At 35.2% G+C, this 26,294-nt stretch overlaps 1 protein-coding gene across 10 annotated transcripts in view; it reads left to right on the top strand.

Moving 5' to 3' along the window:
• The window catches only part of MSI2 (musashi RNA binding protein 2), a 375,769-nt gene that overhangs the window by 272,899 nt on the left and 76,576 nt on the right, over positions 1–26,294 (top strand). For all 10 annotated transcript variants that reach the window (XM_072415329.1, XM_072415322.1, XM_072415346.1 and 7 more), the window contains 2 exons: positions 5,173–5,287; positions 18,850–18,924. In XM_072415329.1, the coding sequence (XP_072271430.1) occupies positions 5,173–5,287; positions 18,850–18,924 (190 nt within the window). The remainder of the gene's footprint in view (positions 1–5,172; positions 5,288–18,849; positions 18,925–26,294) is intronic.

The raw sequence follows: 26,294 nt of genomic DNA, 5'->3' as shown, positions 1-26,294 counted from the left end.
ACAATATATGCCAGTATGGAAGGACCATTCATGTGCAACTATGACTTTCAAATCACTGTGCCAGCATACATTTAGGCTACTGTTTCCATGATTTCCTTGTTCCATGTGTATCTGTAGAAATAATCACCTATAGTAAAAAGTGAATATGGGGAGCAGAAATGGGGGCTTTGGATGTTTTACAAAACATATGTTGTAATCTCTGTTTTTTATTATTAGTTGCCAAAATCCTGTGATGTTTTCAATAGATAGATGTAAATTACATATCTTTATGTCCTGTGGTTCTCAAAAGGAGCAACCATAGCTGACGATGTGCTAGCTACCTCCAAAAGGCAGCAATATTACAGAAACCTCTTGTGGCACTAAGTGTACTTTGTGTAAGTGCCAAGCAAACAACTTCACAAACAATGGTTGCCTTGTCGGGGTACGTATGTCTTACTGTGCAGAACTCATCTTTTATTAGGAAGTGTGAATTAAGACAGTGTTGCTGTTGTCCCTTAAAGCTTTCCCATCCCTAAACTGCATGATGCCAAATCTCTAAAGCTTTGTGCAGACCTGGTAAAAATAAAAAATGTCTACATTGCTTTCTTGCTTAAAAACACTAAAGCAAAGTACTTAATTTTCTACTTTAAATATGTATGTAAACCAGTTTAAATATTACTAATAATCAAAATGTTTAGTTTTCAATGGTTTACATTGAAATATATAATATATTTGAAATCTGTAAATTGGTTATTAAGAATATTTACACCAACCCAAGCAGGACCATATGTGGGGCCCTTTATTTTTATTTCATGTTACTTAGAATGAGAGAAGACTGTGTGACCAAAGTGACACAAAGTGACACAGTGACTATTAGACAACAAAATCCCTTTGTTAAAGTTATGTACTATTAATTGACCTTGTATATTGCTGTTTTATTTGAAAATCACCAAAACGTCTGCAATACTGTAAAAATCAATTGCACAATCTAATAATGTTATGCTCATTTTCAAAGGCATTGAGGAACACCACTTCGTTCCTGGAGGTATAGATGGTAGTAATATTCAACATCAGTCATTTACTCTTGAATGACACCTGATGGCCCATAATGTCTTTTGTTACTACGGTATGATTTTTTACGGAAAGGGGAAGGAAGCTTACCTAGTCCTTACCTTAATTGTTGATAGATGTTATGTAGAGCATGATTAAAACTAAAAAAACTGATCTGATAAAACTTTGAGATAAGTGGATATTTCGCAGCTTCCAAGTGTAATTAATCATTGATTTCTCCTTTCTTTCAACAGAGGTCAAGCTGTAAAACATTTCCTATTTTGTTAGCAGCATAAATATGTCATTTCTTTTTACTATTTTATGCAAATGAAGACAGCTATTTAAACAACACTGTGTTTGAATGTGGCTGTCCTTCATTACTGACCTGTTTTCCTGATATCACTGGTGATTGCAGTAGTATACCCATATGCCTCTCAATTAGTTTGCATTCTGCTTTAGATTCTAAGTTACTTTTCTCCATTGACATGTGTCTTCTGTTTATAAATGTTTTGTGTCTGGTCTCGTATGCTGCGAAAATCCTAAACGTCGCATGTCTTTCTGATATCAGCAGTTGCCTGTTATGTGGTTGCAGAAGCTAATTACTGGGTGACTGTTTCTGACAGCGCTAATCCAAACTGCATTTTCTTGTTAATTGTTGATCCAGGCAGAAGAGATTGTATTATTTATCCTTAGCGTGTGTAATGAAAGAATGGGAGAAGTGGGACAAATGACTTTGTGATATTTAGAATGATGATATGTATAGGCTTTGTGAATGCATTTGTATATACAGGTTTTTCGCATTGAAAAGAATTAATTCTACTGCCACAACGTTACATTCTCACATTCGCAGCCTATTTGTTTTCTGTGCATTTGTACGAATTTTAAAACCACCTTTATGCAACATTTATGAAGATTTTAGAGAACTTCTTGCACTGAAGTAGAAACATGGCATTATGTTGTTGGCATACTGTCTTTTGCAGTCTATATACCTTTGGTATGAATCTCCACAAGGAATACTTTCTGTATGGATTATGTTCCCAATACACTAGTTTTCTATCAAAATTAAAAAATAATCCAGTGTGGTAGTGTTCCACCTAAAAGGATCCATGGACCACATATGTATCCACAACTTGAGTTGATTTATTTACTTTATTTTTGCAATTTCTTTACAGAATCATAAGGCAATGACTAATACTATAATATTTTAAATAGAAAAAAAAGGCATGTATATAATAGGGAAATCACATGTCCATGAAGGTCCTTCCTCAGGGGCCTCTGCTCACCAATATACATCATTGCTGTATCTTCATCTCACAACAACCTGTATGGAGATTACATGCTATAGACACAACTGTGCTTGAATATCTGGAAAGAAAAAGTAGTGACACCAGTAATAAATCCACTTCACTTGTGTCGACAGTAATAAACTCTGTTAATTGGTGTCAGCTAAAATAATCACTCTTTTAGTGGTGATATGTATATTATTGGTATCAGTGCAATAGAAAATCACCTTTCTTCATTGGTATCCCCACCAAGAGTTCCTCTTTTTTAAAAAGAAAGCTTCTTCAACATGATATGTCTTTGTGGAAGCTGTTATAGTAATATAACATTATATTATTATAATAGTAATATAATATTGTGGAAGCTGTTATAGTAATATTTAAGGGGAAACACCTGCCAGTATTTCTCTTGTGATGTGTTTTCTCTCCCTACTCATCATGTACAGCATCTAGTCTTCTCGTGCACAGTTCCATGAACATTTACTCTAACTTCCCTTTCATGTTGTGCGTCTTACTTGGAAGGAGAGGGATTAGAGGCTTTATTTTCTTTACCCATTCCTGTCAAAGGATGTCTAGCAATCAGAGATTGTGAAATATGGAGGTGTTTTGAGAAATGTATCAAAGAAAATATTTCACACGTCAGGATGTGTCAGTGTGTGGAATAAAACAGTTTCTCGCTTTCGCTTTTCCTTTGTGCTTTTGGGTTTCTTGCTTGAACAGTGGAAAGAGAAGGGTAGGTGTGTTTGTTTTAAATCATCCTATTATAGTGAGTTAACCTCTGTTACCTAAATGAAAATTGTATAAACTTGAGGTTTCCTTTGATGTAGTTGCATAGTAACAGGCAGCAGGTATCTGTAAAACAATGAATAGACTGTCACTGATAGGGGTATTAGGAAGCGAGATGTTTAGCCACACTTTGCTACATAACATTATTTCTCTGTTCTTTTGTAATCATCACTAAGCACTATTTATATCTCTGTTACATGTAACTGTTCTTCCTATTTAGGGCTATCAATTGAAGTACAGTAACTGCACAGCCTTAACAACTGCTGTAAATGTAATCTTTAAAATTAACAAAGCTAGGCCTTAGCAGGTGATGCAACTATGTAAATAGATTTTAAATTGTGAGCATGAAAATTAAATGGAATACATATGATGTGCATGCCGTTCTCTAGATAAAGAACGGCATTGCCTCTAACCCTGTATGTCCCTTGTTGTTCTTTCCGATTTTTTTTATTTATTGGTTGTCCATTTTGATGACCAAGAATTTTGGTCAGGGCTTTTTTTTGGCTTTCACAAGCATTTTAGCTGAAGTTAGCCAGAAAAAAAAAAAAAAAAACAGAACAAAATTACTTACTGATATAAACATGAGAGCAGGGAATAGAGAATATGTATCTAGGATGTGTCAAAGCTCAGGCTTCCTTTAAGGAAATTGTTCTTGTTGCCTTTTAGTACTCAAGTAAAACAAGTAACACACATATCCAGTTATGGTAAGCGACTATAACTATTTCTCTTTCCATGGAGAATAAAGAAGTAAAACTTTTAATATGTCATGTTTTAAGGAAAACATTATGATAGGTCACGGTTGTGTGCAGATTATTCAAAGACAAGGCAGAAGAACCATCTTGGCAGGACCTGTTTTTCTCTGGCTTTTCAGATTTATTATGGAGACTGATGAGTGGTTAGATCTCTCCTTATTCATAGTCACCTTTGCATTAAAAGCATTACAGGATTTTGTCTAGATACCCATTTCTTACCATCTGTAAGGTTTTTTTTTTAACTGTGCTCCAGAACAATTGTTACTGGTAATTTTTGTATCTGTAGATAAAAGACACTTCAGAAATGTAGAGTTAACTTCTTAGCACTTGTACGGGATGTATTATTTCACAAGACACCATGAATTAGGATGACGTGTTAATGATCACTAGTCAGTAATTCCCTTGTTTTAAAGTCACATTTAAACTTAAATTGTGGTGAACTAGATAAGAAAATGATTGTGGTGTCAGATTTTTTTGTTCAGTCTTTCCTGTACTAAAGCAGGTATTAAAAAAAAAAAGTGCCCTCCTAATTAGCAGAGACAATTCGTTATGGAAAACAGCATAGTGTTGGAATTGTTAGCTGGCTCATTGCATTTAACTAATAGAACACAATATTATATGTATTTCATTCCTGGTGTGTGTCCACTGTGGAAGAGATGTCACAGTGGGCCTGATTTATTAAAGCTCTCCAAACTTGAAATAGATCTGGATCACAATGAAACATATTAGCCAACTAATAGCAAATAGCAAATGATTTTTAAGAAATCCATCCTGGATTTTCTGGATCACCCAGGTTCTCCCATGAAAGTGTACCTTCTCCGGTCTTGGAGACCGTTAATAAATCAAGCCCATTGTGTAGTGTAACTTACACCACCAGACAAATAAAGGTACCCAGGCTGTTACAGCTTTTTACCAGTGCAATTTAGCAGATTTTCAAATTCACCAGTAATAGAAAGTTAAAGAGAGGGTAAATCCTTCAGTGGTGAAACCACCATAAATAAAGTAAATGTAAATAAAAAAAAAAATGTAAAGCTAAAAAATCCCCCTTCTTAGGATAATTCTGTTTATCTTACAGTTACAGTCTGTATAACAAGTAAATAGAGAATTTCTGAGTAGTACACAGAAAAAATAATCTGATGATCAATTTACCCTTTCCACCCTTTATGTATTATTAACTGAAAATCGTGGTACATTTATCTCTATATAGGTTGCCTAAAATCTCACTTTCATAACATTAAGAATCTATGTAAAATGCAATTTCGCCTTCAGGTTATTTGACATAAATACATTAACATCTCACTGTACGTAATATTTTCACTTTTTAGGTAGAATGTAAGAAAGCACAACCTAAAGAGGTGATGTTTCCTCCCGGGACAAGAGGAAGAGCGAGAGGACTACCGTATACCATGGATGCATTCATGCTGGGGATGGGAATGCTGGGTAAGTGCCCCAAATTCTTTTAATAGGTTTGGAAGTATTTTTTGCACAATTTAGGAAGTGTTTTTAACATTGTTTAGTCTGGGAACTTTTCTCTCCTGTCACCTCTTCCATAACAGTATCAAAACATATAGGTATTCCCTATGGTATCCCTATTATTCACAAAAAATGCTATTCTTACGTTTTTGAAAGGAAGATTTACTTTGCACCTCACACTTTCTATATTTGCAGGGACAGGTTCATTTAAAGATGTTAGCTGCTCCTTCCTATGTGGAATGGATAAGAACACCCACAACTTCAAATGTGGGGCATATAAAAGCTGGAAAGAGTTATATCTACGCTGAAGTTCCCCAAGTAATAAGCCACTGATGCTTATCCCAGCATACCTAACCCTAATGTGTTTTACCCTGTGTATACTTAACTGTTCCCTCACTGTTGGGGTCACTGCCATCCGCTTCTTTCTACTCTTCCTTGTCTAGTTCTTAGGCCATCCTGATAAATAAATTATCCCAGCCTGGTCCATGTGCCTTGTATCCCGGGAGTTAAAGGGAACAGTTTGACAGGTGGCTATGTTTTATTGCAGAAGGGACATCGCCTGTCCTTTTCTGCAATAAAACCTTGCTGGACTTTTGGGTGAATATTATCAATTACCACAATAAAGACTGGATGAGAAAAGACACGTCTCTCATATAAAGCAAGTAGAACTAGCAAGTGCACTCTAATCTGGAGGGAAAGATCTGTGCTCTAATAAAGACCCAGAAAACGTTTCAGCATTTACATGTCTTAAGAGTATAAAGCTGGTCATCGAGTATGCAATTTTCTTTACGATCGACATTGTAATCGTCATTGATTTTGGTGATCACCTACAAGTATTCGGTGTACCTTCCACTTGTTCAGTGTTCAATCAGTTTTACCATAGTTTTCACCTTTTATGTATAATTGAACTATTGACACAAAAAGGGGATACAATTTTCGTGAGATTATTAATAAAACAACAACAACAAAAATCACAATTCCTGATCAATTTTTTAATGACGTTCTGTTTTAAAATCAATTGTACAGACGATCATTTTGATTGATTTTTAATCACCTGGCGTTCACCTAATTGATCATCTAATTGATCAAAAATATTGAATAATGTATAAATAGCCTAAAAATCCCTTTTTTTTTACTTTAAATGTTGCCCTGCTGATAGGGAAGTGTACTCGCTACTTTCATTAATCTCATTGTAAGGTAACTTGGCTTTTCATTTTATCTACATTTTAAATGTTCCTTTAAACCTGGTAGAATTTAAAAGAAAAAATCAGGTAAATTGAATTGCAAAGTCAAACCGCATATCAAGTAAATTTAGTCTAATCAGACATATTTTATTTTTATTATTAGTTAGTCATATTTCATTTACTATAACTGCATTTGCTCAATTGTTTGTATGTGATTTTACTCCATGATTTATTTTCATCTAACATTTAGTTACAGAAAGAAGTTCTTTGTTTTCATTAGTAAGATCTGTAATAGATTATAAAATTTCTCCCCATTTTGTTGAATTTTTATACTTTATATAATCAGAGACAAAAACTTTTTTGATGTTTGGGACTTTAAAAGTAGTTAATCTGCTGGGAGATACTGGAATGATGTTTTTTTTTTCAATATATCAGCATATAAGGTAGCAGAAGGGTTTAAACCTGGCATGCCACTGTTAAGAATGGGTCCCAGCATCCCTTTGGCATTATTTAATGCAAATCGTCATCTCTTCCCTAACTTAGTTCTCTGTTTTATGTCAGTCTGGCAATGCTTGAGCCTGGCTCTGTTTTGTGTGCCAACCAACTGGCATTTCTGCCTTGAGAACAGTCTTAAAGATTCTCTTCCTTGTAAATGATTAACATTTCCTCCTGGGATATCCAAATTTGCATTTAAATAGATGTCTTAAATAGACTGTTTTACTCTTATTCACCAAAATAGAATGATGAAGGATGCGGTATGTTCATTCCGACTTAAAACGATCCTTTCTCCTGGAGAGAAATTGACTCACACATTTATTCTCATCTTCTAATGTGGTTTTGACAGCTCCATGGTCCTTTTTTTGCCCCTACATATATAAATTGGCTTTTTTATGGTTTATGTATGCTGGTGGAATTGCTTAACGCTATAGTCCAGTTATATCTATTTTAAATAAAAATGATTTAGGCTAGAATTGCAGCAAGAACAGGTTAATACTGTTTAATGTTTACATGTTGTTTTAAAGTCTTTATTGCAATGCATATCTCTATGTTCATAAATCAAATCCAGCAGTGGTTCATTTTTGTTTTGTACAATGTATTATAGAAAAACAATTGAAGCTCTACTTTGATTCTTCTTAAAACCCCTGTAAGAGGCAAGAATGAAGACCTATTGCTTTTTTGTTACACAATCTGTATTTATATTTATGTTTTTTGCAAAAAAACAGAGCAGGAAAAGTTTTAAGTATTTACATTATGCATCTTAAAAGAAAAAGGCCTAGGATATTGTGTCAGCTTTTGTATACAAAGCTGAAAAAATAGGTACTTCTTCACATTATCTTCTATCAAATTACACTTAACAAAATTTGGATTATTTACCATTTTTAAGGTTAAGTAACATTTAAAGATTTAGTTTGGTGCTGGTGACCATTGATCATATATTAAGTAAATGAAGGTAAAGTAAGTAAAAGAGAAAGGTAAGTGAGGAGAAATATAAAATAACTTGGCCGGGATTTTAAACCTTTTGTACTTTACCAAAAAATGCAAGAAAAGTCGTGGCTAGACATCCATTTAAATATCATTGTTCATATTATTTAAAAAGAAAATGCTTTCTCCCTAAGTGTTATGTGGATTTGCCAGCCCTCTTCTGGGTTAAATTAAGTCTAGTGTCATTCAGCCCTTTTCTTGTAAGCTCAGGGGTGGTGCCAGAAAAGAGAAGGAGGTGCCTAATGTCATGTGGCTACTTTTTACATGATTTCCCACATTTTTGTTTTAAATCCTTTGCTTGTGTAAAGTTGTTGTTTCTCAAAATGTATTTTTAAAAATAACTCATTCTGATCCGAGAGCTGCATCCAAGAGAAAATTTAGTACTGTTCTGCTGCCTTTTAGAAGTCCATATTGCTCTGGGACTTTTTTGTCATGCATAACTCAAATGTAAAAAAACAGATACTTGGCACATCCCAGGTTCCCTTGTGGCTGCAACAGAGTTACATCATCCCAGCCCAGCCAATCAAGGTCAACATTTAATTTTTTCATCATTCTGTGGGCTTACTTATCAAAACTTATGGATCTATTTTGTGGCTTGTCTAATTGCAAAAAAAAATGGTATGATAAATAAATATCTGGATATGTACATTGTAAATGCAAAATATGCACTTATAAGACACAGAAAAGGCAGAGTAGTTGTTTGAAAAGTTGGAAAAGTTACCCGTGAATTTTGGTGTACCTTTTCTCAAAGCCATGTGCTAGAAAATAACTAGTTTGAAAGATGTCTCACCAATATCCCCTCCAACAGACCCTAGATCAGGGGCAAAGCTGGACTAAGAGCTGTGGCTTATGCCCACATTTACTTTTATCGTAAAATACAGATTGTTGCCAGTTTTTCAATAGAACACTTGTTCAATACCTAGAGGTGTGTACCAAGGTTGTCGACCTTATTGTTATAAACAGGAAGCCAAAGAATTCTGGACACCTACATTTTTTTTAGATGGGGTGGGGTCAACAGTTTTCTGTGTCTACTGCATTGTAGTCAGCATGTAATCTGTAAGTGTTTTGGGCATCTGCAACACACTGACCTAGGTAAAGATACAGAAATTTTACTTCATAGCAATGGTACTAAAAGTTGTGTGATTTTTTTTACTAAAATGTGTGTGATTCCCTAAATATGTTTACTTCAGTATTGGCTTCACTGACCCAACTCTAACTTATATTTGTTGTGGGAAATAAAGAGTACAGAAATGAATTTCACAGATTCCAGTGTCCTTTCTGCTTTTAGGTAGAAATGTCCTCTTTTAACCCATCATGCATTTTTGTAAATATAAACCACTAGTGTGCCAAAATCTACATCCCGCTTTATATTTATTAAAGTTTAATAAAAAAAATACACTCTTGTGTTTTGACCAGTCTCTAATAAATAAAAAACAATTGGGAAAAATATATTAATGAAGACACCATTAGTTATTAGCAATCATTTAAAGACCTCTGTGTAAACATCCAAACAGGTCCCAAATCCAGTTACTTTGTGAAAAGTAGAGCCTGCAATACAATCTTTCTAAAACCTCAAAAAATTTTTTTAAAAAAAGGCTTTAACAAAATAATAGTCCCTTTTAAAGCCTAACTGCAGGCAAAGACAGGTCATGCTTTTTCTGGCACAATATTTTCAGAATTTATATAATCAAACTTAGTTAAAGCTGCTGTTGACATTTTAAGTCAAAGGCAATGTTGTGCTGTTCTTTATAGTTTTTTTTACTGTTCAGAAGAAGTACAATAAAATAAATTTTAAGTGTGTCAGGTATATTTGAGATATTGCATAAGGATATTCTGAGGATGTTCACTATTTCCAGGGAGATGCTGGGCATATTTACTAGGTGCCTTCTGGACAAAATAAAAATATAAGCTTATAGGTAATAGGGTTTAAAATTTTACTTGACATCCAAATTACTTCCTGACCGTCTTTGTACAGAGTTGCATTTGAGACATTCTAAAAAGTAGGAGTAAAATTCTAAAGAGCACAAAGGTTTGGGAAATCTGCGTCTTCAGTATATGCTGCATAAAATGTTTTTTTAAATACCATTTTTTATTAGTCCACCTATTATAGTAATACGTTTTAAAACATCAGTGTTTTCTTCAGTTATGAACACTGGTTGAATATGTGCTCACCTTGATTTCAGTACACTTTTCATGGTCCTAATGTAGGGAAGAAACTGGAAGCCACATAGACATGGTTGGGCCTGTAGGCTTGATCTAAATGTCCTCATTCAGTCCCTAAACACTGCCTTATGTGGCCATTCTTTTTTTAATTTCTGGAGAGTGAAAGGTTCCTTGCACCATTAGCTTATCGGAGGAGCTGGAAGAGACAAATAAGCCAAGTTATCCAAAATGTTGTTTTATTCCCTACCAAGCATGCTCATCAACCCACTGATGTTCCATAAACATCTGAATATCTGCCTTTTGGCAGATTATGGCCAGTTAAGGAGACCATTATGTGACATCTAGTACCTTTTTAAAGTACGGGATCTTCCTGTAGATGTCATTGTTCAGGTAAATAGATGTCCCTTATCCTGCTGGACCTTTGCAAAATTTATAATAAATTTCAAGTTCTCTCATAGCATTGTAAGCTAATGGCAATACAAATTTACTGTATGCGTAGTTGCCTCTAACCACCAGAAAGCCATACAATTTATTCTTGTCACAAATTTTCTTGGTTTTGCAAAGAGAAGTCTTGTTTGCAATTTGGATTCAGTGTAAATAGTTACTTTCAGCTGTGATGTATTCAGAAAGGTGTTTACACAACTGAATATAAAGACACAGCTTTTATTCCATTTTTTTTTAAATTATTTTTCCTTTTTTATATATTTAGGTGAAAAGGGATCTCTCATCATAATCGGAAGAGTCTATAGGCAGAGCCACAAAAAATGATACTGCAGGCAGTACCTTGGAGCAGCATCACTCTATTCAATATACACTGTCCGGTTCTTTTAGGGGGTCTCCTAACAAACCATCAGAGATGGGACAGTAGATCCTAATTAAGAAGATTTATTTTTGCAACAGAGAAAATCAAATGCTTAGCAGTTAAAGCAAAGAAATTCTAACTAAAACCAGGAAATACATCAATCTTTATAGGCATACAGAATCACTCCTGTATAGGAGGGCTTAAGGTGTTATTTAATTGTCAATAAGCAGATTGTCCAATAACTTATAATCGGAAGTCTATATAGGCATAAAAGTTCACAAACCACATGTCTAGCACTTTTGGCACAGAAATTACTGTCCACCATCTTGGATTCTTATTCAAACTGGTTCTAACCGCAAGGGTCTCTTATCAGCCTTCAAGGCCATTCTGTGCTCAGCTTTCAGTGTCATCCCGCTGATTGTTTCTGTTGCAGGTGCTGGTCTCTGAAAACAATCAAACAAAGCAGTAACTATTCTTCATAGAAGCAGAGTATATTTTATATGCTATATACATACTTCTCATATTTTTCTCTCAACACTTTGCTGTGTTAGCAAAAAAACAAAAAGCTCAATGGTCCACTCAAATGGGGGTCTGCATTTCCCTTGTGCAAAGCTCTCTACCTATAAATGTTCAAAATCATTTTTCAAATGATCAAACATTACACAAGAACACAGCAAGTGACCTTACCCTATCTCTTATTCCTTAACATCAACTACCTGATTATCTCAAACAGCACTCAAATCTGTCTGATTGCTTGTTGAGCAATGCTCACTGAGTGCTTTTATTGACAGAATATAGACTCCCTCAGACAAGTGCCTTTGATTACCATCAAAGTAAATGTTGCATTTAATAATGATTAGGAATTTGGAATTGTAATGGAACAGTTTATCTGTAAACTAAAATGGAAACCGTCCTATCTGCCAGAGTGCTTAGCTCCAGTCTTTAAGACCTCTAACAGTGCTGTTTTTTTAATTTTCTTCAAAGACTTGCAAGTAAGATAATTTGTGTTGTTCTCTTACACAGGTTATTAATTAATGCAGCTATTTATCTACATGTTCATTGGGAAACATACACTGTTCTTGAGGACTGTAGCTGAAAACCTGCAGCATTGTAAAGGGATTTACTTTATTTCTACCCATAATATACAGGTTCATCTAATGAAAAGTTCATTTGAAAAGGCTCAGTGTGCTGTGCAGAAAATTATCACATAGACAGTCATTTATATTTAGCATGCAGGAAATCTCACACTTGCAAGTCTTTTTATAAGGTGATACAGCAGATAATTTACTAGTGTTGAAGTCAAAGAATTAATGAGCATGCCCATAATTGCTGCTATTATTAATGTCTAGCCATGTCATAGCCCCAATCAGACCCTGTAAGGAGGTCCAGGGCAGAGATGGGTTAACACCTGTCTTTTAGTCTGTATATTGTAGCAGAAATGGCAGATTTGAAGAAGAGCATCCAAGCAGAGCTGTGATTTCTACTTATTTTTAGTTTAGTGACAAGACATAATTATTGTGAGATTGATCATTCCCTGGAAGTATTGAAGCAAACAAATTGTTCAGCGACCAGCGCAGGATGAGCACAGCTCCTAATGGGAGCATTGGATAGGTCATCCTGACCATAATTTGGCTTGATGAAGCATCCACATGGGCATGGTGTTAATGTGCTATTGATATTCAGCCAGCCAATTTCCCTGCGTAGACCAGGGCTGTGACTCGTTAGAGCAGAGCCAGGCATCACAGAAGCAAATGATGAGGAAAATTGAAGTAATGTTGTATTATAAATTTATGATTTCATCTGCCATGACCTGAAAGATGTTCAGTGATGGGGCTTATGATTAGACCCGTCAGACACAGAAGCAACACATTTTATCTTGGTTAGGCTGAGATGGTTCCCAGATACAGAAGAGATTTTTGGACTGGGTAGTTGGGAAATCGCACCTTGGATTTAGGCAGAGATGGATTAAAGATATATATGAATTTATTGTATGACTACAATATAGAGGATTTATTTTTAATGTAATTTTGTGTCATTTGGAAAATGTTAGACCTTATTAAAAAGTACACAAATTATTATGTAGCATACTAGAAATGAGAATAATATACACAGGTTATTATATGTTATTCAACACCTCATATTTCACAAAGATCTTCAACTGGAAAACATGTCAATCATATTATTCACTGTCCAATCAAAAACTTACTAGACCACCCCTGTCCTGGTTTGCTAGAATTAAATAATTAAAAATGAACATTGCCCTGTATAATATACATTTTTTAAACGGTGCCAATCCACCTCCCAACTCTCTACCTACGAAAATTTCAACAACTTTTCATTTCATTTATATGGAAAGGTAAATGTCCTCGCATAGCCCTCCGTACACTGAGTAAACCAAGAGCCAGGGGTGGAGTGAGTGTTCCTGACATTGTCTCATACTACAGGGCAGCTATATTAATAAGATTGGTAGATTGGTTTCATAATAGGAATGGGAAGAGCTGGGTGGTCCCTGAGAAAGCTTTGTTCCCCTTAGACTTGAGATCCCTACCGTGGGTTAACACTGCATTGTTAAAGCCTCAAATACCATTTCTCCAAACTGACTAGATCTTTTATGGGTATAGGATAATCTCCTACGCTTGGGAAAAAATTCCTCTATAATAGGTCCTATGATCCCTTTGACAACCCAGCCTTCCCCCCAGCAATGAGTACAGATCGGTTCCTAATTTGGAACTCCTTCTCCCCCCCCCCCCCCCCCTCGCCTTTTCCACACCCTACTTCTCCTTCCCCTATACCCCCAGGTCTTCGTATATGTGTTTGTTAGTTCTGGTTCTTAGTTCTTCACAACATCATCACAACATCATTAAGTGAATGTCTTGTTATAAATATTGTCCTCTCCGATTGTATTGACTCGGGTATGTTACATTGTTCTGCTGGGCATGACATGTAACAATGGGACTGGTAATCTTTATGGACATTTCTTTTTTCCAAACTATTCATTTTTCTTTTGTTTTTGTTTTTTTCCTTTCTTGTATAGCATGTATATTTTGTTTTCCTTTTTTGCATTCATGTTGACAGGATATTGTATGTTGTTGTATTTGTTACTTTATAAAACTCCTAATATAACTTGATTGAAACAAAGACTAACTAGACCCCTCCCTGTGCTTCAAATAAAATACCATACGCATAGCAGCCACTTCATGTTAGCGCTCTCATATGGCTTTCTGCACTGACACAGGTTAATCTAAAGATGGCGTAGGTCGGATTAACCCCTTTTTTTTTCCTAATTAGTTACACAGAGATAGTAACCTTGTATGCTAATTTCCATGAAAACCAGGGGATAGCAAGCAGTTATATTAAGTTACATTTTTTATTGCGTCCTAGGTCACCTAAGTTGTGCTCTTTTCGTAAAGTTAATTTATTATGTGTCAATAAACATTTCTAGAAATGTGCTCATATGTTTTCTTCCGTTCAAAATGGAAACCAGTTTGCAATAGTGACAAAAGTGACAGTTGCTAACAACATTGTGTAAAGCCTTCAGTAGTAACAGATCTCATTTATAGATCTATACAGTAATAACTAAATATGTTATACCCACTGGGACCTTAACAATGTGGTTTCCTAATGTTGGTTGAAGTTGACTAACTTATTTTAGCAGAATTTTGTTTGTTCCGTAAGAGATGCTATGCATGGACTTAGAGCTAGTAATGTTACAGCTACCATAATATTCACCAACTAATTTACTCCACACTAAACCATCCCCTAAGACCTACTTAATTTTTCCACATTTAAACAATTAATTTAACACCTAAAATAATCCATTACACTTAATTCTCCACCACAACCGTTAAGGACTTATTAACATCTTATTCTGCTTTACTCAACACTGAACATTTTTCACCTAAAAGGCTGCGGGCTTTGTGGAGTAATTCATTTTCAGTTTTACAACAGAAGCACTGAAGTATTCATAGTGCTTTCTAAGCACCTCTGATTTACCTCGATGATCACCTGCTTTGTGTTTGCATAAGAGATTAGAAAGTTGGAAGGCTGCTGCTTTATTCATGTGAAGTGAGAACAAGTTATTTTTTAGCTATTTTTACTTTTTGTTAAGAAGTGTTGATTAAATGTCTGTTGCCTGGCTACAGTTACACATTAAACCAAAAATAAAATGTTAAACCTTTTTATATAAAGTAAAAATAATATTTATTGTTTTTTAAACTGCAACATGCTTTTTTTATTAAAAAAAAAAGTGAAGCCGCTCCCCTTTCTGTATCACCCACTACTGAATGATAGTGCAGAACCTCCTGGAATACCTACGTCATGAGGCTGATTTTTTTTTTCTTTAATTTGAGTTTAGTTATGCTTTGATGCTAAACTGTCCCTAACACTGAGCTGCTAAAATAAACCTTTACCACATAACCTTCTCCTTCAACATCAAAGTGAGTTCTAAACAATAAATCAAAAAAATTTAAGGCTAATACAGCTTTGCTCTAAACTTAGGCCTAAGATCCAAATTCAAACCAATTTCCCAAAAAAAAGTAGTAAGTAGTGAGGGTTTCAGAAACAGAAGAAGATGGGTATGCAAGTTTGAAAACAACGGTTTTAGGTGTTCTGTTAACTGTTCAGAAAGTAGGAGGTAGACCATTCCAGAGTCAACGCAATCCTAGAAAACTCTTGGAGCCATGCATGTGACGAGGTTATATGAGAGGAAGTTATTAGTAGGTCATTGATGTAGTGAAAGGAGTGGTTAAGGGTATATTTTTCTATCAGGGCAGATAGGTAAGTGGGACAAGGTGAGTTGTGGAGGAATTTGGAGGCAAAGCTTGAACTTAATTCTGAGGTGAAATGGAAGCCAATGAAGAGAAGTACAAAGAAATGCTGCAGATGAGAAGCGGAGGGGGGGACGATGGATAAATCTGGCTGCAGCATTCAAAATAGATTGTAGAGGAGAGAGTCGGGTTAGTGGAATACCTGAGAGGAAAATATTACTGTAGTCCAGAAGAGAAATGGTAAGAGCATGTACAAGGAGTTTGGTGGTCTCTGGGTACAGGTAGGACTATATTTTGAAGATGTTGCACAGGTGAAAGTGACAGGATGTTCTAAATGTAAGGGGTGAAACCCAAGGGTAGGATCGAAGGTGAGGCCAAGACAATATGCCTGAGGGGAGGGCCAAATAACATTGTTTTAAACAATTACACAGATGTAAGGGGGAGATTTGGAATGGGGGGGGGGGGTTGATTTAGTTCTGTTCTATCCAGGTTGAGTTTCAGAAACCTGTCAGCCATCCATGATGAGGTACATCTGGCCTGTCTTTATATGTATGAGCATATGCATAATAAAAGTTTTCTTGAGTGGTCTAATCTCAATGTGAGGTGAGTTGGTCTATTTATAATGTAAACTAGTTTGTGTCATTGGTAATGAGTAATGGTAAATGGTAAATGGTAACCATAGAATGGTTAAAAAAATATATTTAACATACACTCATATATTAATAAAAGCGACCTGCCAGTGTCACGCCAAGAAAGCAGAAAGTGTTTTTCAGGCCGTAATTCTCCTGTTTGTAGGATTCCAGTGTTAAAATTTCATTTCATTATTTGATAAAGTGTATCACTTTTTACAATCTAGCGCTGATATGTTAACTATAGTACTTTGGGCTCCAGGGATAAAGTATTACTAGTACCTTTATCTCCAACTGTCAATAGCTGTAATGCAAAGTACATCTATTCTAAGCTCTTCAAATGTCAAAGCAAACCTGTGTTGTGTTTAGCTTGAACACTTGGCATTTACTCTTCCAACTTAAAGGTGTGGACATTTATTTGGCTCGAGGTACCAAAGTGCATTTAATTACGGAATCTAAAAAGTCAACCACATCTTGGTATCAAGACAAAGAAAGAACCCTATTTTTTGTGTCAGCAGCTGATGACCAAGAAGCAAATTTGCAGTACATTGTATTATAAAATTATAAAAAAATAATGTAAATTTCATCACATAAAATGTGGAAAGGTGGGCTGCAGTGCTTTCCATGACCCAATTTCTGATAATCTAATGTCAGTGGCAGCAATGTTTACCACCCTATGATTGATCACTCTCTTTTTGAAGATGTTAGGACTGAGAAATATCCACCCACATTTCCTTGTCCTTTCTTATCTATGCTAGATGCACATTAACATGCATTCTCAGGTGAGCTTGGAGTTTTTCAAGGTTTTTAGACTGAACCTGAATGTTTAGGTATATATACATAGCCTTGTTCTCTGGAACATAGTCACTCCAAATGCTGTACTGTATATTTTGAGCTAGGTGATATTGGCACAGCACATTTTTTTCTTAGTAGTGACATTTATGAGGCTTTATGAAACCCCAGTTGTGTGAAGCTTCAGTGAGGGCTTAGAAACAAACAATAAGAATAAGTGTTCCAGCAAGTCTGCCTCTTTTGTTTTGTTTTTTTTACCTTTTTGTCTAAGTAAGGATTGTTATATATCCCATAAAGTCTAATGGAAGATCTCTATAGATGAATTCTTCTGCGGATGGTCCCTTTAGTGATGCACACAAAAAATTCCTTCGTTTTCCTCAGTGCTTGAACATACTGTTTGCTCATTTTGTTATCTAAAATAAGCATTCCCTAATATTTTTCTGGAATATGTAATTCTGGCTAACACCGTACCCCCTGTATTGTACCATCACTATTATAACTATGAGTTATTTTTTATTGCTTTCATCAATCTTTTAGCAATGCCAAATAATTTTTACTGTTAATTACTTCTCCAGGATCATCAACCTTTTGTACATCTTTGTGTTTATCACCAGATAGACATACCTTGTCCAACAAACCTCATTTACAAACAGACTAAATCAAACCAGACCTAGTACACAACCTTTTAGTACAATACTAATGACTGGAATATATGGTCTCTAGTGAATGAACTCTATATACAACCAAACTCGGATATCTATTGTTCAGGCAACTACATCTCTACTTGAACCACCCAAGGGTTAGGACTTTCATTTTTTTATGTGATCATTATGTGGAATCATACCACAATCAAATTCTCTGACATGATCTGCCTCTCTCTCAAATAAATATATATATATATATATATATATTTGTAGATAAATTTTATTTATTATACAAACAAGCAATAGCTATTTGTTTTACAGGAAGCAAGAACAGTAAGTATATGAGTAATCAATTCTTGTGTTAAAGAAACAAAGTAATAAAGCTTCTTTAATTTACATAAAATTACTTCTCTTTCATCTGTGATCTGCTTCTGAAGAGATTATTCTTCTCTGAAAGCTTTTACCAGTAAGAACAAGGCCCATGAGCAGGTATGACTTGAAACAACAGGTTTATATTTTTGCTCAACAGAGAATCCTCATAACCCGTTGTTGCCTAATATTGTTACAAAAAATGACATTTCTGTTACTGACTTTATATTATTATAGGGTTATAAGGCTTTAGTATGGTAAATGTTACAGTTCTTGACAGTACAATTTGAAAAAGACTGTATAAGCATGGCTTGTTTGGAATGGTTTCCAAGAGAAAATCTCTTCCTAAATAAGGCAATAATAACATGGTAGCATGACCAAGGGTTTGCAAGGTTATATTTGAATAAACAACAAGAACTACCTCATACCAACTGTAAAGCATGGTGGTGGAGGGTGATTATTTAAACATGGTTTTCAGCCACAGAACCTAGGCACCTTGCAGTCATTGAGTTAAGATCTCTTTTGTATACCAAACTATTTTAGAATCAAATGTGAGGCCATCTGTGTACCATAATAATGACATGGTGGAATCTGTTGTGTGATGTTTTACACCTGAGGTTAAATTTAAATAATTTTGTTGTTAATTGATTATAATAATTGTTTTCCTTCTTTCTCATTTTACACTTTTTGTGCTCTAGGTTACCCAAATTTTGTTGCAACATATGGTCGAGGATACCCTGGCTTTGCCCCAAGCTACAGCTATCAATTCCCAGGTATTGTGTTTACCTATTGCATTGACTGTTATTGTTGAGTTGGTGTGTTTGTGTAGATAGATACTGTTTGTTTTGTCTAACTTTTGAAAACTATGGTTCTTCCCATATATGTATGGTGCCTGCTAAACTCCACAGTATGCAACTGAGTAAACAAAGTATGACTGTCTGCATCGTGCTGATGTACTTTGTCAACTGCTAGCTTGCTTATATCAAAAGCTGAGGATGATTGTGTATGTGCACTAATGAAAAATCCATGCCACACCCATATAGTGTTAGGATTAATGCCTGGAGAGCTCTTGTATTCATACATTACAAATATAATAGGAATATGTTCTCTAAGAAACTAGGAGCCCCTAAATAATTTCTAAAATTGTTTTTTTTTGTTTTTGCACTAATCTCTCGCATCTCTATTCTACAATTTATTGAGGTACATCAGTGGCTGTTGAGTGAGGGGGTGTTCGAACAGTTGGACGTTCAAGGATGTGTGGAAAATGTGTTCCTGGAAGCTTTCTAGGTTTCTAGAGAATTATTTAAACTAGTGATACTCTGATTTATTATGTGGTGTCTGTCATTAAGAACCAATGTTAGTTTGACTTGATTAACTTTGACCTTTGTATGGGTTTAGCAAACAAAGGTCAGTCCACTCACCAGATTTAGTTTTAGGGCATTTACTGTCCTCATTTTTGAGACAGGTGTAACAAAACTCTTTCGAGGTAACTATGTGTGCACATTGGTATGACAAATTGCAGGTTTTTGGTAGTCTCCATTTCTTTAGTTCTTGGAATGTGTTTTATTGGAGTGTGTAGGTATGCAGTATTACTTATGTACTTTTTACAGCTCTGTAGTGTTGATGCATAGGAGAACAACGACAAATATAAATATATATATATATATATATATATATATATATAAGCTGCTTAATTTTTTTTTAAATAAATTAGTTTGCTTATTTGTTTTATTGATAAATGTATACCCTAATGCATAGCATTAAAAACTATGGATTATCATATTCACCAAGACCATCATGAACCCTGAATATCAAAAATGTAGCTTCTGAATACTATCTGCTTGCCTACCTCTACAAGAAACAAAAGAAAAAAGTATTCTTTTTTGCTCTTTTATATGAGCAGTAGCAGAAAGTCCTTGGATGGCGCCTTTTCTGCATACTAGCTGTACTGTACAGTAAAGTTTACATATTTTGTCAGTATATAAAATCTTGGGATGTTAGCAACCCTAATTAGGCTATATATTTGGAAATCTCTTTTCAGAACAGAATGATGAAACAGTCTGCTTGACTGGAAACAGGAGTAGATAGCTTTGTCAGAGTGTGATGTGCCAGTTGGCTATAGACTGTTCCTATTAAAACAGCCATCACCTTCACACCTCTGTGCATTTACCTCATTTTGTCCCAGCAAAGAGTGATGCTTCTGCCTTTCTTGATACATCTGCTTCAATGGTTACCAAAGTTCTCCACAAAACACAAATGTAACATTTCATGCAATAGATTTGATCAGTATTTGATTTCCAAAATTTCCTTGTTAAGGTAAATTTTTTTCATGCTTTTAATTCACACATTTTTGTATATTGTATGCAAGATTCCACATATTAGACAGTCCAGAAAAGTAAGAGTCATTGCAGATGTAAGCAAAAGTAAAGGATTTATTGTTTTTCCATGGAAGAGAATAGTAGATTCCTCCTAACAAATTATCTGACGTATTGTATTCAGTGTTTTGTTTATCCTTACACAGAATACCATGATTTCTCACAAAAAATGGAACTGCTCCACCCAAAAGTATTTGAAATAAGAATAATTTTTGTTGCCCAGCATCCAATTACATTATCCGTATAATTTTTCATTGCACAATTGGGCAATAGTTTTGTACTAGAACAGCAAGTGTCTAGACACATTGAAAAATATGGCCTTTCCTCTCTAATTTTGACAGAGGGATGTTTTGGGTTCTCGTTGGAAGAGCCAGTGCCAAAAAAAAGGAAAATGTGGGTTTTTTTTCCAGCTTCTACTGTACAATCTCAACAAGACAAAAGCGAACTGCATGTACCATACACTTTTCTGTTTGATGATTTGTAACATTTTACATACACTTTCGTTAGTCCATGGAAGGCATATGTTATTGAAAACACAGCCAGCCAAAATTTTTTTTTATTACAGTGTGCCACCTATTTACCACTAAAGTAGTATTTTACCACTAAAGTAGTTAAAAAAATTTAAGTGGAACTAAATTCTGCATTACTCACCTGTATGAATTCCCTCGCAGGGCACAGCCATCTTCTTTGTTAGCTTTTAACTTGCAATCTTCGGCCATCTTGATTGGCGGTGACAGAATGACGTAACTCCTGCACAGATGTACAGGAATTTACCCATTCCTGGCAGGTCCAGAGGGAGCCAGGAATGCTGGGGATCCTGGCAACCAAAGCTGGCACCGCACATGCGTATCTCAGCATTTCTGTCAGAAACCCAGAGCAATAGATAGGTAGGAGAGATTATTGCAAAAGGGATATCACCTGTCTCTTTTTGCAATATTGACCTGCCTGATCAACTTTAGTTCCACTGTAAATACAGTTAAAGTATTAGTAATATTGGAAAAAATATTAGAATTTATGTAAATTGATCTGTCTGTGGGAAGGAGCATTACCCCCTTCAGCCAGCTTATTAAGAAATTGCAGTGTTCTGTAAGAAATATTTTGGTAGGCTTTTTGTGTTGTCTTTGTTTTTTTTAATTATTATTATTTAGATTGTTGTACAGGTTATGGAATTTGAACCTGTCTTTTTACTCTACTGCTCGCCTATTTGATGTGCTCATCATGTACAGTCTGGTTTATAGTGGGAGCAGATGGGAGATAAAACATATTCTTACTTAAACGGATTCTTTTAAATCCTAGCATCATGTTTGTGTGATTTATAAACTGTATAGACATTCTAGTCGGATGTGGTAGGACTTCCAGATTGATCCCCAGCTTTATAGGATGTCACATAGGCACTCAAAAATTTAACTAATTTAATTTATCAGACTTCAAGCATGGGAGGAGTTAATCCTTTCTGATCCCTAATTACTAAATTGATTTAATTGTGGTAATTAATTATATTCATGGTTTCATTTTGCATTTTATTCATATACTAAAGCATGATATGAATTGATAAAATTATTGAATGGTTCCAATTTTTTTTTCAGTTCTGGGACTCCTTCCTAGAAACTTCCTAGAAAACCAAATGTTTAGGACAACTATGCTGGCTAAAGATAGATATTTCCAAGAGTATGAAAGGCATGGAGGTTTCTGTCAATCTTCTCACGAGTGTTAGGTCCAGCCAGGAGCTTCCCCTATCCTCACAGTAAATCCTGTAATACCTCTGAAGTGGTGATCAGAATAGAGATACTTGAGGTCACTTTGAAAAGGGAACAATAAATGTTAAGTAATGAAAAGTGGTAAAAGGGGCAAAAAGGTGTTTAAAACAGATTTTCATTGTAGCATTTGGAATTCAATATTATCAAATATAATAGTGGAGAATAAAAACAAATGTATTTTTTTTTTAATAATATGATACATGTGGTGGTATGTTCAGAAGTGGCAATAAATAGAAGGTTGGGGGGAAAAAACAAAAACTTTAAAATTAAATCCAATGTGTAGCTAGATTTAGTTTTTATGAGCCTCTATGAATGGTTAAAATTCACAATTTAAAATGAAAAACTAACATACTTTTTATTTGTACATGCTGTCAAATGTTCTAAAGTTAGAAAGCAAAATTTAGAAACAGATTCTCCTCAGTCACTTGTTGCTGAATGCCAGTTTAATATACCTTCTACAGGTTCATAGATTGTCTTAATGGACACATCTGAGATCTTTTCAAAATTCTGATGCAAAGAAAATAAGCTACAGGAGCCTGCAAGAAAGGTGTCCTGTCGTTAGGCAATTAGGTGATACATGCAGAAATCAATGTGATTATCCAGACGCAGGAAGAGGTTGAATATGAAACATTGAAGCTGGCAACTGCATAATTAGCAGACACCTTGGTTTTGTTTTGACATGTCCTTTAGGAGCTGCCATCATTAATAGCAGCTGAGACATGTGAAAAATGAAAGTCCTAATACAGTTTTGTCATGGAGAGAAGGGGCTGCTGGCCAGTGCTTCCGCTTGACACCTGCTTGTACCAGCATAGCTCACTCTGTAACGAACATCTTCAGTCACAGTCATAGTCAGTTGAATGATGGCACTTCAGAAGATAAGGTGTTTAACTACTGGTGTGATAGCACTTTTCCTTTCGCCATTATCAGATTGCAAACACCTTATATTCCTTCTTGTATTGTCTGGAAGCGGTTCTATATAAAGGAGCAGAAAATGTGTTTTTCACTGAGATGGATTAGACACCTGAAATGTTTCTCCCTCAATGCCTGCCCATAACGTCTCGGAGAACCTGGAGTAATAGCTGCTGACACACTTCCAATGAAATCACGGGTCCCAGGTGGCCAAATCTTTACTTAGAAATTAAGCTTGCCTTTGTGTAACATTAATTACATGGATTATAGGCTTATACTTCTGACCTCCTTATTGCATAGTTGGTTCCAGTCTGATTTTTGGTTTTACTAGTATGAATATACTACATAAAATACAATAAACGCCCAGATCATCTCTACGTTTGTCTTTGTTGTAGTTGGTGCAGCCAGCTGCATACTGCGTTTTAGTGGTATAAAGATGTGTTCATGGGCCTGGAGTGCATACATTTCTTTCATTTTCTGGGTTTTGTTGTTTTTTTTAATACAGAATTTAAGAATATGTTTGTAATGCCAACAGAGCCCTAGAATAGTCAGACCCTTTCCATTATCAGTGCCATTAATGTGGCAGAAGTATATAAGCTGCAAAGCTTATAAAAAAAATAAAAATTATATATCCATTTGTAAATTCATGCATAAACAGCATGCTCGAAATCATGGCTATTTTTCAAAGCTGTATGGCATGCCACTACATAGTGACAGTTTGCCTTCTTTATTTGAAGGTTCTCTGTAAATACAAATGGCACAAACATAACATATTATTTAAAATATCAGTTTCAAAAAATTTGTTTTTTTCCAGAGGCTCCAAACAAGGCACAACATTCATTATTAAACATTGAAAACATGATCTAAAGGTGTCTGCTCTTTGTTTTGTATGTCCCATTGGGAAAACAAGCATGTCTGGGGTATGATGTTTTTGCATGTTTATTATCCAGAGTAATATTTCCACAAAATAAAACTTGTTTTGTTCAGAAACCTCTGCTACCATTTCCCATATACTGATTGATCATGAACAAACACTTATCTGTAAACCAGCAAAAAAGGAAAAGCAGGTGCACATTACCTGAAGTGTTTATTTACTGTTCCTTTTAATGCAAACCAGGTCTTGGATTTGAAAACCTGTGCAATCACTTTGGCCCCCACATTCTAGTATCATTCTAACAATCTAGAAACAAGGTACATCTTAGGAAAATTTTAGTTGTGTACCCTAGGTGTGTCTGGACCCTGTATAATGCAATATTTAGCAATTTGATGAATGTATACCTTACAACTCACTTTGCTGGTCAGACACAGATATAACTCACTGGTTTCCACCCTCTTACTTGAGTTTAGTTAACCACTTCAGTAATCTCTTAGTTTACTGTCCCTCCTGCTTCTACTGTACATAGCAGGGCAGTAGAGATGCAGAGATAGAGCTATAATAAATAGATGTAGTGTACATTTTTTAAACAAAAATGTAGTGTGGGACAAACATGTCTACATTAGTCATTAGGTCAGGGTATGCACAGGATTGTGATATAGCTAGCAAATTAAACATGGTTTTCAAAACAATGCATGATACTAATAAAAGCAGGTATTATGTAGGTTTTTGAGAGTAAACATGATATTATGGATTGCAGGTTCCATTTAAAAAACACATTGTACATAGTGTTCTGGTGAGACCACTTCTACGAAAATAGACCCGTGCCTCTCTCTAGCTTTTTATTTTCTATGACAGATTGTTTGACCTAGTTTCACTAGGCCAGCTACTTATAGAGAAGCTGCAATGCACTAGAACAATATCTCTGGGACCACAGTGGTGTGTTTTTATCTAGGATATAGAAGAGTTATTTCCAAATACAGCATGTTCAATAAATGGACCATGAAAACAGACTTTACATACATTGCGCAATGCTTATTTCTCAGTTAAACCCTCATAAAGTAGTCAAAGGTAACATGAGTGTCCATCTTTAAATATAATGAAAAATGGCTGCTCAGGGTGAATTTATTTACTGCATTTGTTTTTACCAATACCAATAGGTTTTTTTCTTTTGTCAATTACTAGATTACCTGAAAACACGAAACATGACTATCCAGTGGTTCAGTAATTTTGTATCCTGTCTAGATTGCCAGTTACAATTACAACAAAACAATTTGAAGCAATGTGAATTCACAGTGTAGAATTAAGGGCCCGTGAAGCAACAACATCAGCTTTGTCAGTTGACTCTGGAGTATAGGACATCTGATGCGGCGAGTGTAGTGCTGTGCACAGCCTGATCCCTGGCAATATAAAGCTAAGAGGCTTTTAAAAATGTTACAAGAGTTGTCTCACTATCAACACAGTTGGTGCTATGTAAAACCATCGCAATATTTCCATAAAATCATTCTGTAGATCACTCCCTGATGGTCTGTAATGAAAACAATAACCATTAAAAGCAGCTTTTCATGTTCATGGAGAAAAAATCCCCCTCTGAACTGTGGAATATGAACATATAATTCCAAATAAAGGCAAGCGGCTTTCCTGTGTAGAACCTGCTTTAGTATGCTTTTCTAGTTTGTCATGTTCATTTGTTAGATTTATACTTCTTTCTGTGCAACAAACGGTAACCTGAAACATGTTGATGTAACATACTAATACTTTCCTTTCTTCTGATACTTCTTACAAATGCTTGTTAGAATTAGACTATGTTCAGAGTAGTGGTAAAAAAAATAATGCTAAATTTTCTGCTTCAGGGCATCTACTGGTAACAGCTAGACAGCCAAGTGTGGTAACAGGTGGTAACTGCTAAGCTTTTACAGGTGTTCCAAATGATTTTGCAGTCATTTGGTTTGTGAAATGACAATTGTTTTAAAATTGTCTGTGTATAATATTGTTTATTTAAAAAATAACTTCATACATAATATTTAGCTTGTACACTGGTGCTCTTACATGACCTGCTTAGATTTGTATAAATGGAATTAAACCAATTATTCATACCCTGTTTCCCCGATTATAAGGCACTGTCTTATATTTTTTAAAATGCCAAAATATGCCCTAGGTCTTATTTTCAGGGGATGTCTTATTTTTCCATGAAGAAGACTACAGTACACATTTATTGTTGAAAGTCA

This window comes from Pyxicephalus adspersus, chromosome 1 (assembly GCF_032062135.1).
Source record: "Pyxicephalus adspersus chromosome 1, UCB_Pads_2.0, whole genome shotgun sequence".
Taxonomy (NCBI): domain Eukaryota; kingdom Metazoa; phylum Chordata; class Amphibia; order Anura; family Pyxicephalidae; genus Pyxicephalus; species Pyxicephalus adspersus.
Note: the sequence above shows the minus strand (reverse complement) of the source record. Positions and strands in the feature narration are given on the sequence as shown.